The sequence below is a fragment of the Carassius auratus genome, chromosome 24 (genome assembly GCF_003368295.1).
Source record: "Carassius auratus strain Wakin chromosome 24, ASM336829v1, whole genome shotgun sequence".
NCBI lineage: Eukaryota > Metazoa > Chordata > Actinopteri > Cypriniformes > Cyprinidae > Carassius > Carassius auratus.
This window is the reverse complement of record NC_039266.1, coordinates 12,818,011-12,830,991: the sequence shown is the minus strand read 5'-3', so window position 1 is coordinate 12,830,991 and position 12,981 is coordinate 12,818,011. Positions and strand designations below refer to the sequence as shown.

At 36.4% G+C, this 12,981-nt stretch overlaps 1 protein-coding gene across 1 annotated transcript in view; it reads left to right on the top strand.

Moving 5' to 3' along the window:
* Nucleotides 1-12,981, top strand: part of LOC113042319 (double-stranded RNA-binding protein Staufen homolog 2-like) — a 115,081-nt gene that overhangs the window by 799 nt on the left and 101,301 nt on the right. The window contains exons 2-5 of the mRNA XM_026201075.1: nt 938-1,145; nt 2,473-2,603; nt 3,440-3,599; nt 6,403-6,538. Of these exons, the coding sequence (XP_026056860.1) occupies nt 947-1,145; nt 2,473-2,603; nt 3,440-3,599; nt 6,403-6,538 (626 nt within the window). The 5' untranslated portion in view covers nt 938-946. The remainder of the gene's footprint in view (nt 1-937; nt 1,146-2,472; nt 2,604-3,439; nt 3,600-6,402; nt 6,539-12,981) is intronic.

Genomic DNA, 12,981 nt, shown 5'->3' with positions numbered 1-12,981 from the left:
TTCAAATCCTTACGATTATTGTAAAAGTAATGTAAGGGTTTAATTGGGTATTTTTTCATTAATTAATTCATTTATTTGTATTTATTTTTAAACACCCTTATACTGGAACTATGAAAGACTAAAAAAGTCCTTGAATTTCTCTGGACAGAATGTTTTTTTTAATTATATAATATATATTATATAACACTTGGCAAACACTTGACATGGACATATAAAATCAAACATGAACATATCAAATCCTTTTATTAAACAATTTCTGAGTTGTCATATACATATATATATATATATAAATTATCTTGTATTTTTTGTTTGCATATTAATTTTAGTTCTAGTAATTTCACACGTTTTTATTTTCATTTCTGTTTATTTTTATTTCTGTTTAAATTTTTCATTTTAGTATTCCAACTTATTAAAAAAAATTAAAGTTAAATAATTTCACCTTTAGAGCTTGTTTTATTTTGATTGCCAAGTTTTTATGTTTAAATCTTAGGTTTGTATTTTATTATTATATCAATGATATAATAGTTGTTTTAGTTTTGGGTTTAGTTCACAGCAGCATCTATACAGTCATATTTTACTATTTATCTATTTAAGTAGTTGTTGAGTTTGAATACACCTACCTTACTATTTCGAAAGTATTCTTTTGTGTTGCACTTTGTCAGAGCAGTATTTCTGTTTGACTACTATGATTTAGACAAAATAATGATATGACATCCTGCCTACAATAAATGTTATTATAACTTTGAGTAAAAAAAAAAAAAAGTTCAAGCCCTGTCTGTTTTATAAAATAATGTGCTGCTTGGCTTATCCAGGCCTTGACCATGCCTGTCCTGTAAAGCACTGGAAAATACATTTTTGCACGTAGTCTGTAATACTGCAGCCTAAATGGTTGATGTTGAGAAAGATTGTTTCATGTTAAATCATGTTGTTTTAACAGCGATAGAGCATGGCTCAAGTGAAAGTGCAGACATCAGCCCCCTTGTCTGGACCTGGCCTGACCGCTGTTGCGCCCGCTGTGGCCAAGCCCAGTCCAGGAGCTCTGGGTCTGCAGCCCACCATCAATGGCACAGTGCCAGCCACAACGCCCACCTGCCCCAGCCCTGCCCCTGGCTTTGTGGACTCCACTGTACCAGCCAGCCCATCAGGTACGCTGTTGACATGCAAGCCAGTGTAGTTTATAACGTTTATAGTGGTAATGCTTGTTTAACCGCTAACACAAGCTGCCATGGATGTCCTGCGTCCATTAATGCCATTTGAAAAACAGTGTATGTTGTGTTATCTCAGATTCTGTTTTCCACTTAATCTAAACAAACTACATCGAATAACCCAGTGTAATGTAAACATCAGTCATAATAGTTAACATATAATTAATAACAATAATAGTTTAATATAATTAAATGTCAGCATGAACAATTACAGTGGGCCCAAAGCATTTGGACCATTAAAAAATGTTTACTGTAGATTGATAGCAAAATATGAAACCAGGTGCCATTTATTTTAAATATAAACAGCACAAACAAGCACAAGCAAATTGTTTGAAGTATTTGAAAATATGTTTGTTTGTTTGTTTTTAAATATAAACAAACAATTGCATCAAAAGTTTGCGGTTCTTAAAATGTTTTAAAGAAGTCTTTTATGCTTGCCTAGTCTTTTTTTTATTTGATCAAAATACTGTAGAAAAACAGTAATAAATTGTCAAATATTATCACTTTTGTTTAAAATATCTGTTTTGTGTTAACACATTTTAAAATTTAAAATATTTATATTATGGCTAAAAAAAAAACGAAACTAAAATTTTTAGCATCATTACTCAAGTCTTTAGTGTCACATTGATCCTTCAGAAATCATTAGTTTTTATTATTATTATTATTATTTATTTATTTATTTTGAAAATGATTGTTTCATATCTTTTGTGGAAACTGTGAGACATTTTTTTTCTTCAGTATTCTTTAATGAATTGTGAGTTCAAAAGAACAATATTTATTTGAAATAGAAATCTTTTGCAACAATATAAAGGTCTTTACTGAAAATGTATAGTTCATCCAGAAATGAAGATTGTCATCATTTACTCCCCCTCCACTTGTTCCAAACCTATATGAATTTATTTCTATTGTTCAATACAAAAGAAGATATTTTGTAGAATGTTGGTAACCAAACAGTTGACGGTACCCATTGACTTCCCTAGTTTTTATTTTATTTTTATGTTTATGGAAATCAGTGGCAACCATCAACTGATTAACAACATGCTTCAGAACATCATACAGCTTTAAAACAACTTGATTAAATGCTTTGACAGAATTGAATGCATCTTTGTGGAATGAAAGTTTAATTTCTTGTAAAATAAATCTTAAGGACTCCAAATGTTTGAATGCTAGTATATGCTGTTTTGGACTCATATCTATAATACATTGAAAAACCTGAAATGCATTTGTTCATTCTTGCATGTGTTTAAGTTGTCTCTCTTTCTGACAGCCCCTCCTCAAGAATACATGGCAAACCCTAAAGAGAAAACTCCCATGTGTTTGGTGAATGAGTTAGCCCGTTTCAACAGGATTCAACCTCAATACAAGTTGCTGAATGAGAAAGGGCCAGCACATGCTAAGGTATTGTAAATAAAAACTAATGGAAAAATACATCCTTAACTTCATGATACATTTATTAGCTGTGTACATCCTGAAAGAAATACCAGTAGGCAGGAAAGAATAATGTAAAAGTTTGTTTTAAGCTTAGGCTCATTAACTGACATGCCGCCCAAGCAATACTTTGCTCCTGTCATGAAACTGAGCTCACAATAATTAACATATGGGATAAATGTGGTTATAAATGGTTAAATAAATGCAAGAAAGATAAAGTATGTGCAATCATATTTCAGTATGCAAATGATGTCATCATCACTGTCGCTACATTTTGAATGCTAAATGTTCTATAAATGAAATTCAGTTGGATTTTAAACTTTAAAAAGGGTCAAAGAGCAAAAATTAGACTGCATATATTACATTTAATGTAATTTATGACATTTATTATTCTAAATATTTAAAAAGACAGTTCAAGAAATATTTGTCTTGAAAGCACTCAAATCATGCCTTATCAAGAAAGTCCCTCAGTTGACTGTTTTAGATCTTCTTGGAAAAGTAGGTCTATTAATGGCAAAAGCTGTTACAAAACTTATTAAGTAAAGGATAATGTACAGTCTTTATTGCAAAATAAAACCTGACAGTGCGATCAGGATCTTTTATTATCTCGAAAGCTTTTATTTACGAAAAATTTTAATTTTAAATTTCTTTCCACTTATTACATGGCTACTTGGCAAATAAATACATACATGGACATAAAATATTGGTCTGAGTTGAAGTTATTTTAGTAGTTTTAAGTAGAAAACTTTAACTGTTATAGTCTAGAAAGCAATCAGCCTAGCTGTCCTGCTGGATTGTGTGTGCAGATCTTCACGGTGCAGCTGTGCTTGGGGAACCAGATATGGGAGTCAGAAGGCAGCAGCATCAAAAAGGCCCAGCACTGTGCAGCTACCGAGGCCCTGACAGAGAGCGTTCTCCCCCGGCCTCCTCCTCGCTCACCTAAAGCCGACAGCAACAGCAACCCAGGTACCAACATGGCACAGGGACACACTATGAACAAGAGTAATATGCTGTAAATTACAGCAGCTTTTTGCAAAGTGTGGTATTATAGGTCCACCAACTGAAAATGTTTAACTACTACAGGTGCATCTCAATAAATTAGAATGTCGTGGAAAAGTTCATTTATTTCAGTTGTTCAACTCAAATTGTGAACCTTGTGTATTCAATAAATGAATTGCACACAGAGCGAAGTAGTTTAAGTCTTTGGTTCTTTTCATTGTGATTATTTTGGCCCACATTTAAGATTTATCTCAACAAATTAGAATATGGTGACATGCCAATCAGCTAATCAGCTCAAACACCTGCAGAGGTATCCTGAGCCTTCAAAATGGTCTCCCAGTTTGGTTCACAAGGCTACAAAATCATGGGGAAGACTGCTGATCTGACAGTTGTCCAGAAGACAATCAAGCCCCTTTCACACTGCCATTCCGGCAAATACAGGGGTAAAGTGTTCCTGTAATTGTTCCCTGGTCGCTAGATTTGGCACTTTCACACTGCCAGTGATGACCCGGTATATGTGCGTGCTTTCACACACAACCCTTGAAGATCCCGTAACGACACGTGACATCAGCGCGTGACGTGTAATGTACGAATCGACAACGCTTGGCACGTTATACTTTAACTGAAGCAAGCAAACGATCTCGGCGTCAGCGGAGAAAGTGAGGAACTAACTGATCTCTGCTTCATTACAGTTTGCACATATGTTTTCGTCGCGAATGTTGATCTTCCTTCAAAACAGCCGGTAAAAGAGTCGCGCGATAACGCGCGTCATCACTTCGACACGGAATTAGATCTGGCTTTTGTTCACACAGCGCTCGTTCCGTATCGATTACCGCAATGTTACTAGGTCCCCGACCCGGGTTCAATTCGGTAATCAATTCCCGGGACGTGGTTGCTTTCACACAGAAGGCGACCAGGCAATGTTACGGGAATATTGCGGGTCCGACGTGTAGTGTAAAGGGGCTTCATTGACACCATTCACAAGGAGCCACTAACACTCATTGCGAAATAAACTGGCTGTTCACCGAGTGCTGTATCCAAGCATGTTAACAGAAAGTTGAGTGGAACAAAAAGTGTGGAAGAAAAAGATGCACAACCAACTGAGAGAACCACAGACTTATGAGGATTGTCAAGAAAAATTGATTCAAGAATTTGAGTGAACTTCACAAGGAATGGACTGAACCTGGGGTCAAAGCATACAGACGTGTGAAGGTATTTGTGTACAGTTGTCGTATTCCTCTTGTAAAGCCACTCCTGAACTGCAGACAATGTCAGAGGAGTCTTACCTGGGCTAAGGAGAAGAAGAACTGGACTGTTGCCCAGTGGTCCTAACTCCTCTTTTCAGATGAGAGCAAGTTTTGTATTTCATTTGGAAACCAAGGTCCTAAAGTCTGGAGGAAGGGTGGAGAAGCTCATAGCCCAAGTTGCTTGAAGCCAATGTTAAGTTTCCTCAGTCTGTGATGATATGGGGTGCAAAGTCATCTGCTGGTGTTGGTCCTTCGTGTTTTTTGAAAACCAAAGTCACTGCACCCGTTTACAAAGACATTTTGGAGCACTTCATGCTTCCTTCTGCTGACCAGCTTTTTGAAGATGCTGATTTTATTTTCCAGCAGGATTTGGCACCTGCCCACACTGCCAAAAGCACCAAAAGTTGGTTAAATAACCATGGTTTTGGTGTGCTTGACTGGCCAGCAAACTCACCAGACCTGAACCCCAGAGATAATCTATCAGTAACAATCAGTAAATGAACATACTTTCCAGAAGGCCAACAATTCAACATTTTTTTTGTGGTCTTATGAAATATTGTAACTTGTTGAGATTTGAATTGGTGGGTTTTTATTTAATTGTGAGCCAAAACCATCACGATTAAAAGAACCAAAGACTTAAACTACTTCAGTCTGTGTGCATTGCATTTATTTAATACACGATTTTCACAATTTGAGTTGAATTACTGAAATAAATGAACTTTTCCACAACTTTCTCATTTATTAAGATGCACCTGTATATCCTGGTTTCACAGACAGGTCTTAAACTAAAACAAGATTAGGCCATGGTTCAGTTAGAACAAGTTCGTGGCCTAATGGTTAAAAGGTCGGACTCCCAAACGAAGGGTTGTGAGTTTGAGTCCCAGGCCGGCAGGAATTGTGGGTGGGGGGAGTGCATGTACAGTTCTCTCTCCACCTTCAATACCACGACTTAGGTGCCCTTGAGCAAGGCATCGAACCCCCAACTGCTCCCCGGGCGCCGCAGCATAAATGGCTGCCCACTGCTCCGGGTGTGTGTTCACAGTGTGTGTGTGTGTGTGTTCACTGCTCTGTGTGTGTGCACTTCGGATGGGTTAAATGCAGAGCACAAATTCTGAGTATGTGTCAACATACTTGGCTGAATGTCACATCACTTTCACTTTTCACTTTTATTTTTTTATTAACGAGCCTTAGAAAAAACATCACTGGTGTGCATCTTGAGACAAAACAAAGACACTGACATGTTTTGCTTGTCTTCTGAGTGCTCTGATCCTGCAGTGAATGACAGCAGTAACAGTTTGTTAACTAGTTGACTAGTCTTGCACACCGCTAATTTCATACAAAAAATCATACATTCAGCAGGGGTCCAGGGTGGTATTGTAAGGCAGCCAGTTAGAGTTTGAGCATTTGTTTGCACTTGTTCTTGTTTTTTTTTTGTTAATTTTTTTAAGAAAACGTAGTCAAATGAATGATGATAAAATATTTGTCATTTTATTCAATATGATCCATCTATTTCCTTTTTGCAGGCAGCATCACTCCTACAGTGGAGTTGAATGGCTTGGCCATGAAGCGAGGGGAGCCAGCTATCTACAGACCCCTGGACCCCAAACCCATTCCCAACTACGGAGCCAATTACAACTTTAGAGGAATGTTCAACCAGAGGTACGTCCTTCAGCCTCTGCATATGTGATGTTTCTTAGGACTTCAATGTCTCTGAAGCATCTCAATGCTGAAAGCTGATTTAAGGTTTCTTTAAAATTGTTGTGAATGTGATAATTCTAGTATGGTTATGGTAGATGCATTATTTCACTCTGGTGTTATATCAAACATAAAAACCACAGAGTGGTTTTATTAATGATGATGTCTGATCTGTGATTTTGTGCTAAGCTTGAGAACAGTTTATGGTAACAAAGAGAAGCTCATTACCATTAGGTGGCACTATTATACAATTTTTTTCTCAGCTCTTCTGACTTCAGACTTTTGTTTCACTTACCCATAGTTTACACTAAGGATTAATATTGCCATGTGTTTGGATAATGCTGTGATGTGGTCAGATCCCACAGCTTTCTTTTGGAAAAACTGACTTGTCTTGTTTCTAAATACAGTATATTTTCTTGTTCTTGACAGCCAATAAATTACAACACACATTGTGATCATCATGGACAAGTAAACTTGTATCTAATGTAGCCTGGGTTGTATTTTGGTGAAGGTTTTGCTCATGGTTTTTTTAGAAGGCATGTCACATGACCTGTCCACGTTAGCATCTGTCCCATTGGAATTGTGCTGCAAAATATCAAATGAAATGCTTAGCATACTTAGCAAATGTCTAGCATTTGAGGGCCCATTTAGGTCAGAATCTGCAACATCCAATTTATATTGATTTGCTATTTGTTAGTCAGGTTTATTCCAGATAAACCAGCTAGGAGGAAAAGAAACACGCTAACACTGACGTGTTCATCAGCTAAAAGGAATGTACCGCGAGAAGCAACGCTGACGCTAATCGGAAAACTACCCTTCATTACACCTTAATCCTGCTGTCATTTGAAGCTTATATTTAGACATTTGCATTCGATTGAAGCTCAATGGACACCGTGAGAACAAAGACGGAGTGAGAAACCTGAGTCTTGTAATGCTAAGATCTCAAACTGATATCAGAAAGCGTTAAAGGACCTGCGTGTAATGATTTTATTGAAAAAAAAGAAGTATATATGTTTCTCCGCTGCACATCTAGAATTTCTATGATGTAGTCTTTGAAAAAGTAATTCAACAAGGAGCCAAAGTAAATCGGATCCTCTGTGCGATTACATCATTTTGGTGCCGAGCCTGGCCGGAGACCACCGTGGGGGACTTTTGTAGATATTAAGGGTGTTGTTGCATATAAATTATGTCTTTTAAAGTCTTTTGGACTCTCCATGAGATCCTCTCAGAAGTGATAGAGGCCTCACATAATTTAAACACAGAATCGCTTAATTACAGCTCTCTAATTTATGGTTTATTAAAATATCGATGTTGTGTCTGTACTGCTCATTATGGACAGGAATAATGGCATGGCTGCAGCAAATTGAGGGATTATGAAATTGAGAGCATTGACAGCTATATCTGAATATGTATGCTTTAATCAGAAGGGAATCCATTAGCAAAAATTTTATTTGATGTATGCAGTTGTAATTAAAGAAATCATATCATGAGAGATCTGTTAAGATACAGTATATACTGAGTTCTGAAATCAATGTAAGCTTGATATGTGCTTCTGTAGACAAATTAATATATTTGAATTCACTATGACTTGACAGGCCGAGTTAATAAGGAGGATATATAGGATAGGTGCTGTTATTCCTAAATAGTGTGAGTACAATTTAGTGCTTTTCTTAGCTTTCTACAGCTCTTCATTTCCCTTTGAAGGTTTTTAAACCTTCTTCTGGCTTGGATAGTTTTGAGTTACATTTTGAAAAAATCTGTCAGATCTAAGTATTATAATGGTTTTTTTTAATGTTATTTTTTAACATGATTCTTTTATCATTATTATTATTTTGGAACAAATGAGGTCTCTGTAGCAGCTGCAGAGCACTGCATATGCACGCGCATATATGTTCGGTTTGCCTGAACGTAGTTTAACTGTCTGCCACAAGTTGATCTTGTAATAAAGGTCTCACCGAGGAAAAACACCCTGTATTTTTGTATTCATTGCATTTTTTTTTATTATAAAAAATAAATAATTATATTATAAAAATATTAATGATTAATCGATAGTCGATCGTTAATTCTCCCGACGATCGACTAAGAAAATTTAATCGAATGCCCATCCCTACTAAAGACCAAATATGGACTTCCCATCCTGTCTCAGTTTATCCTGTCTCGAGTGGGAACTAAGCTGCAGAGGTAGCATCACACAATTACTTCATTTATCCAGGCCTTTGCTCTCTGTGACTAACATCAGGCTTTGTGTTCCTAACAACATCTTCTTTGGGGAGCGCCTGCATTCTTTCAGAGTCAAAATTTGGATTGGTCTTTTCCGGGACTACCTCACCTTCTCTCATTTAGGCATGACAGTTACTTTGCGTTGGTTGATTGATTGTAACAATAATGAGGATAATTGCTGTCGAGCCTCTTCGGTGATATTTCCTGGTCTGATATTGAGCTGTGGCTGAAAGGACTGGAAGCTCAGAGGAAGAGTGTTTGCTAGGTGAGCCGGTGTAGTGGGGGTGGAACTGCGTCACTGTCTAGGCCAAATCAGCACCTTGGGGTTCTGGGGTACGTTTGAATCTATACCAGATTTTGCCATAGACTTATCAGCTATCTATAATTAACTATTTTTATTAAACAGTAAATAAATATAAGGCCTATGTGTGTGTGTGTGTGTGTGTGTGTGTGTGTGTGTGTGTGTGTGTGTGTGTGTGTGTGTGTGTGTATATATATATATATATATATATATATATATATATATATATATATATATATATATACACAAACACACAACACACACGCATGCATATGTAGAAATATCAAAATATATACATGTAGCCTATGTGTTTATTTATTTACACCGTACACACCCAAATATCATGTAAAAACAAACTTTTATTTGAAAGTGAAAGTGAAAGTGAAGTGACATTCAGCCAAGTATGGTGACCCATACTCAGAATTTGTGCTCTGCATTTAACCCATCCGAAATGCACACACACAGAGCAGTGAACACACACACACACACTGTGAGCACACACCCGGAGCAGTGGGCAGCCATTTATGCTGCGGCGCCCGGGGAGCAGTTGGGGGTTCGATGCCTTGCTCAAGGGCACCTAAGTCGTGGTATTGAAGGTGGAGAGAGAACTGTACATGCACTCCCCCCACCCACAATTCCGTCCGGCCCGAGACTAGAACCCACAACCCTTTGATTGGGAGTCCAACCCTCTAACCATTAGGCCACGACTTTTAGATGCGATTAATCATTTGTCAGCCCTATATTATAGTTATTAGAGATACACCAACATTTCTTGATATAAAAACTAGCTTATATGTAATTTAATATATACAAATCAGTTTTATTTGAGTGATGATTATTAAATAAATTTGATTAATTAATTGGTTATTAAATAATCTGTATTTTCAGATTGGTTTTAAAGCGAAATAATAACGAATTTCAGTTTCGGTGTTTCTGTTTGGAAATAATTTCATGCGTTTTTAATCATAATAAATGTCAATGACTAATTGTCAGAATCAATACAGTTTTCATTGAAGAATCATGCAATGCATTTTCACACCATTTAACTTTCATGTTTCACTTTACACTGTCTGGACTGTGTAGGAATAGTGTTATTGATGAATGAATAATGCTTTTTTTTTTACAACCCTACACCGAAGAGCACAAGAACGAGTGAAAGAAATGTCATTTTGAAACCTGTTAGAATGAGATTGGTCTTTAATGACAACCCCCAACTGTTTCATTTTTAGTCGGAGGCTTTTCTTAGCTCAGTTTTGGCACCTGCTTTTCCTTTTTTATTTGATTCTTTAAGGGTACTGGGAAATCAAGTGATGATTTATGTTTGTGGCATGGCTGTAGGCAAGATAAGATGGTTAAATAATGGTGTTTTTTTTCAACAACTACTCCTCAACCAACCACACTTTTGCTACAAGGAAAACATTTATTTAGTTAATATACTATCTTTCCTGTTTTTCATCGCACTGCATGTTGGTCAAGGGGGAAATCTTTGTTTACTGGAATTGATTTATCTTTCCTGTAACATTTGAGTCATATTGTAGGAATGATGTCTGTCACTGTCAGCGATGCCAAAGATAAAGCCAGTGACCAAAATACAGATCTGCATAAAGGAATCTTCAGGAATTCGTAAAACAGATAATTATATTAAATTTAACACAATGTGTTTCATGTGATTAATTAATGAAAGGATTTAATATTTATGAAAAATATTTCCTTAATCATAGTTTGAGTTCCACATCTATAAATGTATTTGTTCATAAAAGAAGCACAATTTTAAATATAGTGCTAATTGATTGCAAACTTTTAAGAATGCATAATACTCTCCAAAAGTGTGGGGTATAATTGTTTTAAGACTGTTAGAAATGTATAGTTTTATTCAAAGACCCATTAAATTGATTGAAAGTGACAGTAAAAACATTAAGAATGTTACAAAAGGTATATTTCAAATAAATGCTGTTTCAATCCATCAAAGAATCCTGAAAAACTGAAACATGGCTTCCACAAACATATTAAGCATCATCTTACCAATATTTCAACATTGATAATAATAAGAAATAATTCCTGAGCAGCAGATCAGCATATTAGAATGGATTCTAAAGGATCATGTAATAAAATATATAATATTGCCATCACATAGAGAATTATATATATATATATATATATATATATATATATATATATATATATATATATATATATATATATATATTAGGGGTGTAACGGTTCACAAAATTCACGGTTCGGTTCGATACGATAGACTGATGTCACGGTTCGGTTCGGTTCGGTTCGATACGTTTTAGATACAGCAAAATGTAAAAACATCTCAACTTTTCAGAATGCCGCAAGCGCACCGCGGGTCATGTGACAAGAACTAACCAATCAGCTTCATCCTTTCCCGTAACAACGTTGAGAGCTCAGCCAAGATGAAGGATCAGCTGATCATAGTTGTATATGGATTGCAATTTTGAAATAAATTTAGTAGCAGAGCTACTGCAAGCGATTTTTAGAGCTGCAAATCCATTTATCCTTCGCTGAAATTTCCGCGTCTCATGGAGAGAGCACGTCATTGTTGCTTAGCAAAGACAGACGCCTCATGAGCGCTTCTGCCCAAGCGCTTTGGAAAGGAGGAGAAAGACGCGCTTAGCGTTTTCCATGCGTTTTTAGGCACGATATGTGAACGGCCCCTAAGGCGCTCGCTCACTCAGCACGCGCTGAAGGCTCGTTGCAAAATGTTGAATGCCTTTAACAGACCAGAAATATAAGATCCTAAAATAACCAACAGGTCTGGTGTTTGGGTTGGATTCCCTGTAAGCTATAGTTTCTAAATGCTGCAGGGATAGTTTGCTGCGTGCATGTTTCTCCTTTTTTTCGTCTTTTCCCAGATAGTACTGACGCATATATCCCAGATTTTCCCGCTGGTGTTTTTTTTTTTTTTTTTTTTATTCCCGCTGGTGTACCCTGTCATGTTGCAGATGCGACATACCGTTGTTTTTTTATCCACCACTCTCTTGCCATCACCATTATAGCTTAAAGGGAATCCAAAGTGCACCCAAACACCAGACCTGTTGGTTATTGGAGGATCTTCTCATTTCTAGTCTGTTAAACGCATTGGCTATTTTGCAACGAGCCTTCAGCGCGTACTGAGTGAGCGAGCGCCTGCTGAGTAGCCTAACATAAACATATAAGATGGTGTTTTTTTCTTCTTCGGGAGTGTCAGGGGCGTTGCCTGTTACGTTGTTTGGGTTATTGGGCTACCTTGTTAAACGCATATCATTATATTTCTCTCTCTCTCTCTCTCTTTTTTTTTTTTTTTTTCAAATATAATTAATTACTCCAACGAACCGTTCGGTATACATAATGCGTACCGCTTACCGAACCGAAAGCGTCGTACCGAACGGTTCAATACGAATACGCGTATCGTTACACCCCTAATATATATATATATATATATATATATATATATATATATATATATATATATATATATATATATATATTAAAATTGTTATATTTCATGTTTTTTTTTTTTGTGTGTGTTCTTTCAAAAACATTTCAAACTAAATCTTACTGGCCCAAACATTTAAATTGTAATGTATTTAATTCAAATATTTCTATTTACATATTTAATTAAATATTAAATATCTAATTAAACAACTACCTGATGATGCTCGCTGATACCCAGCCACTGAATTTACAAGAAATGAATAGCTGAAAACTAGTCCAGCAACAGCAGTGAACCTCCGATTACTTTCTAAATGACGTCAAATTAATAATCAAGTCATTTCACACGCAAGTAATCATTAACTAGTGCCCAGTACTTTACTCTTCTAAAGGCCTACCAAACAGCTCTTTGGAGAATCCATTAAGCATTCCAGCAATATGATGTCTG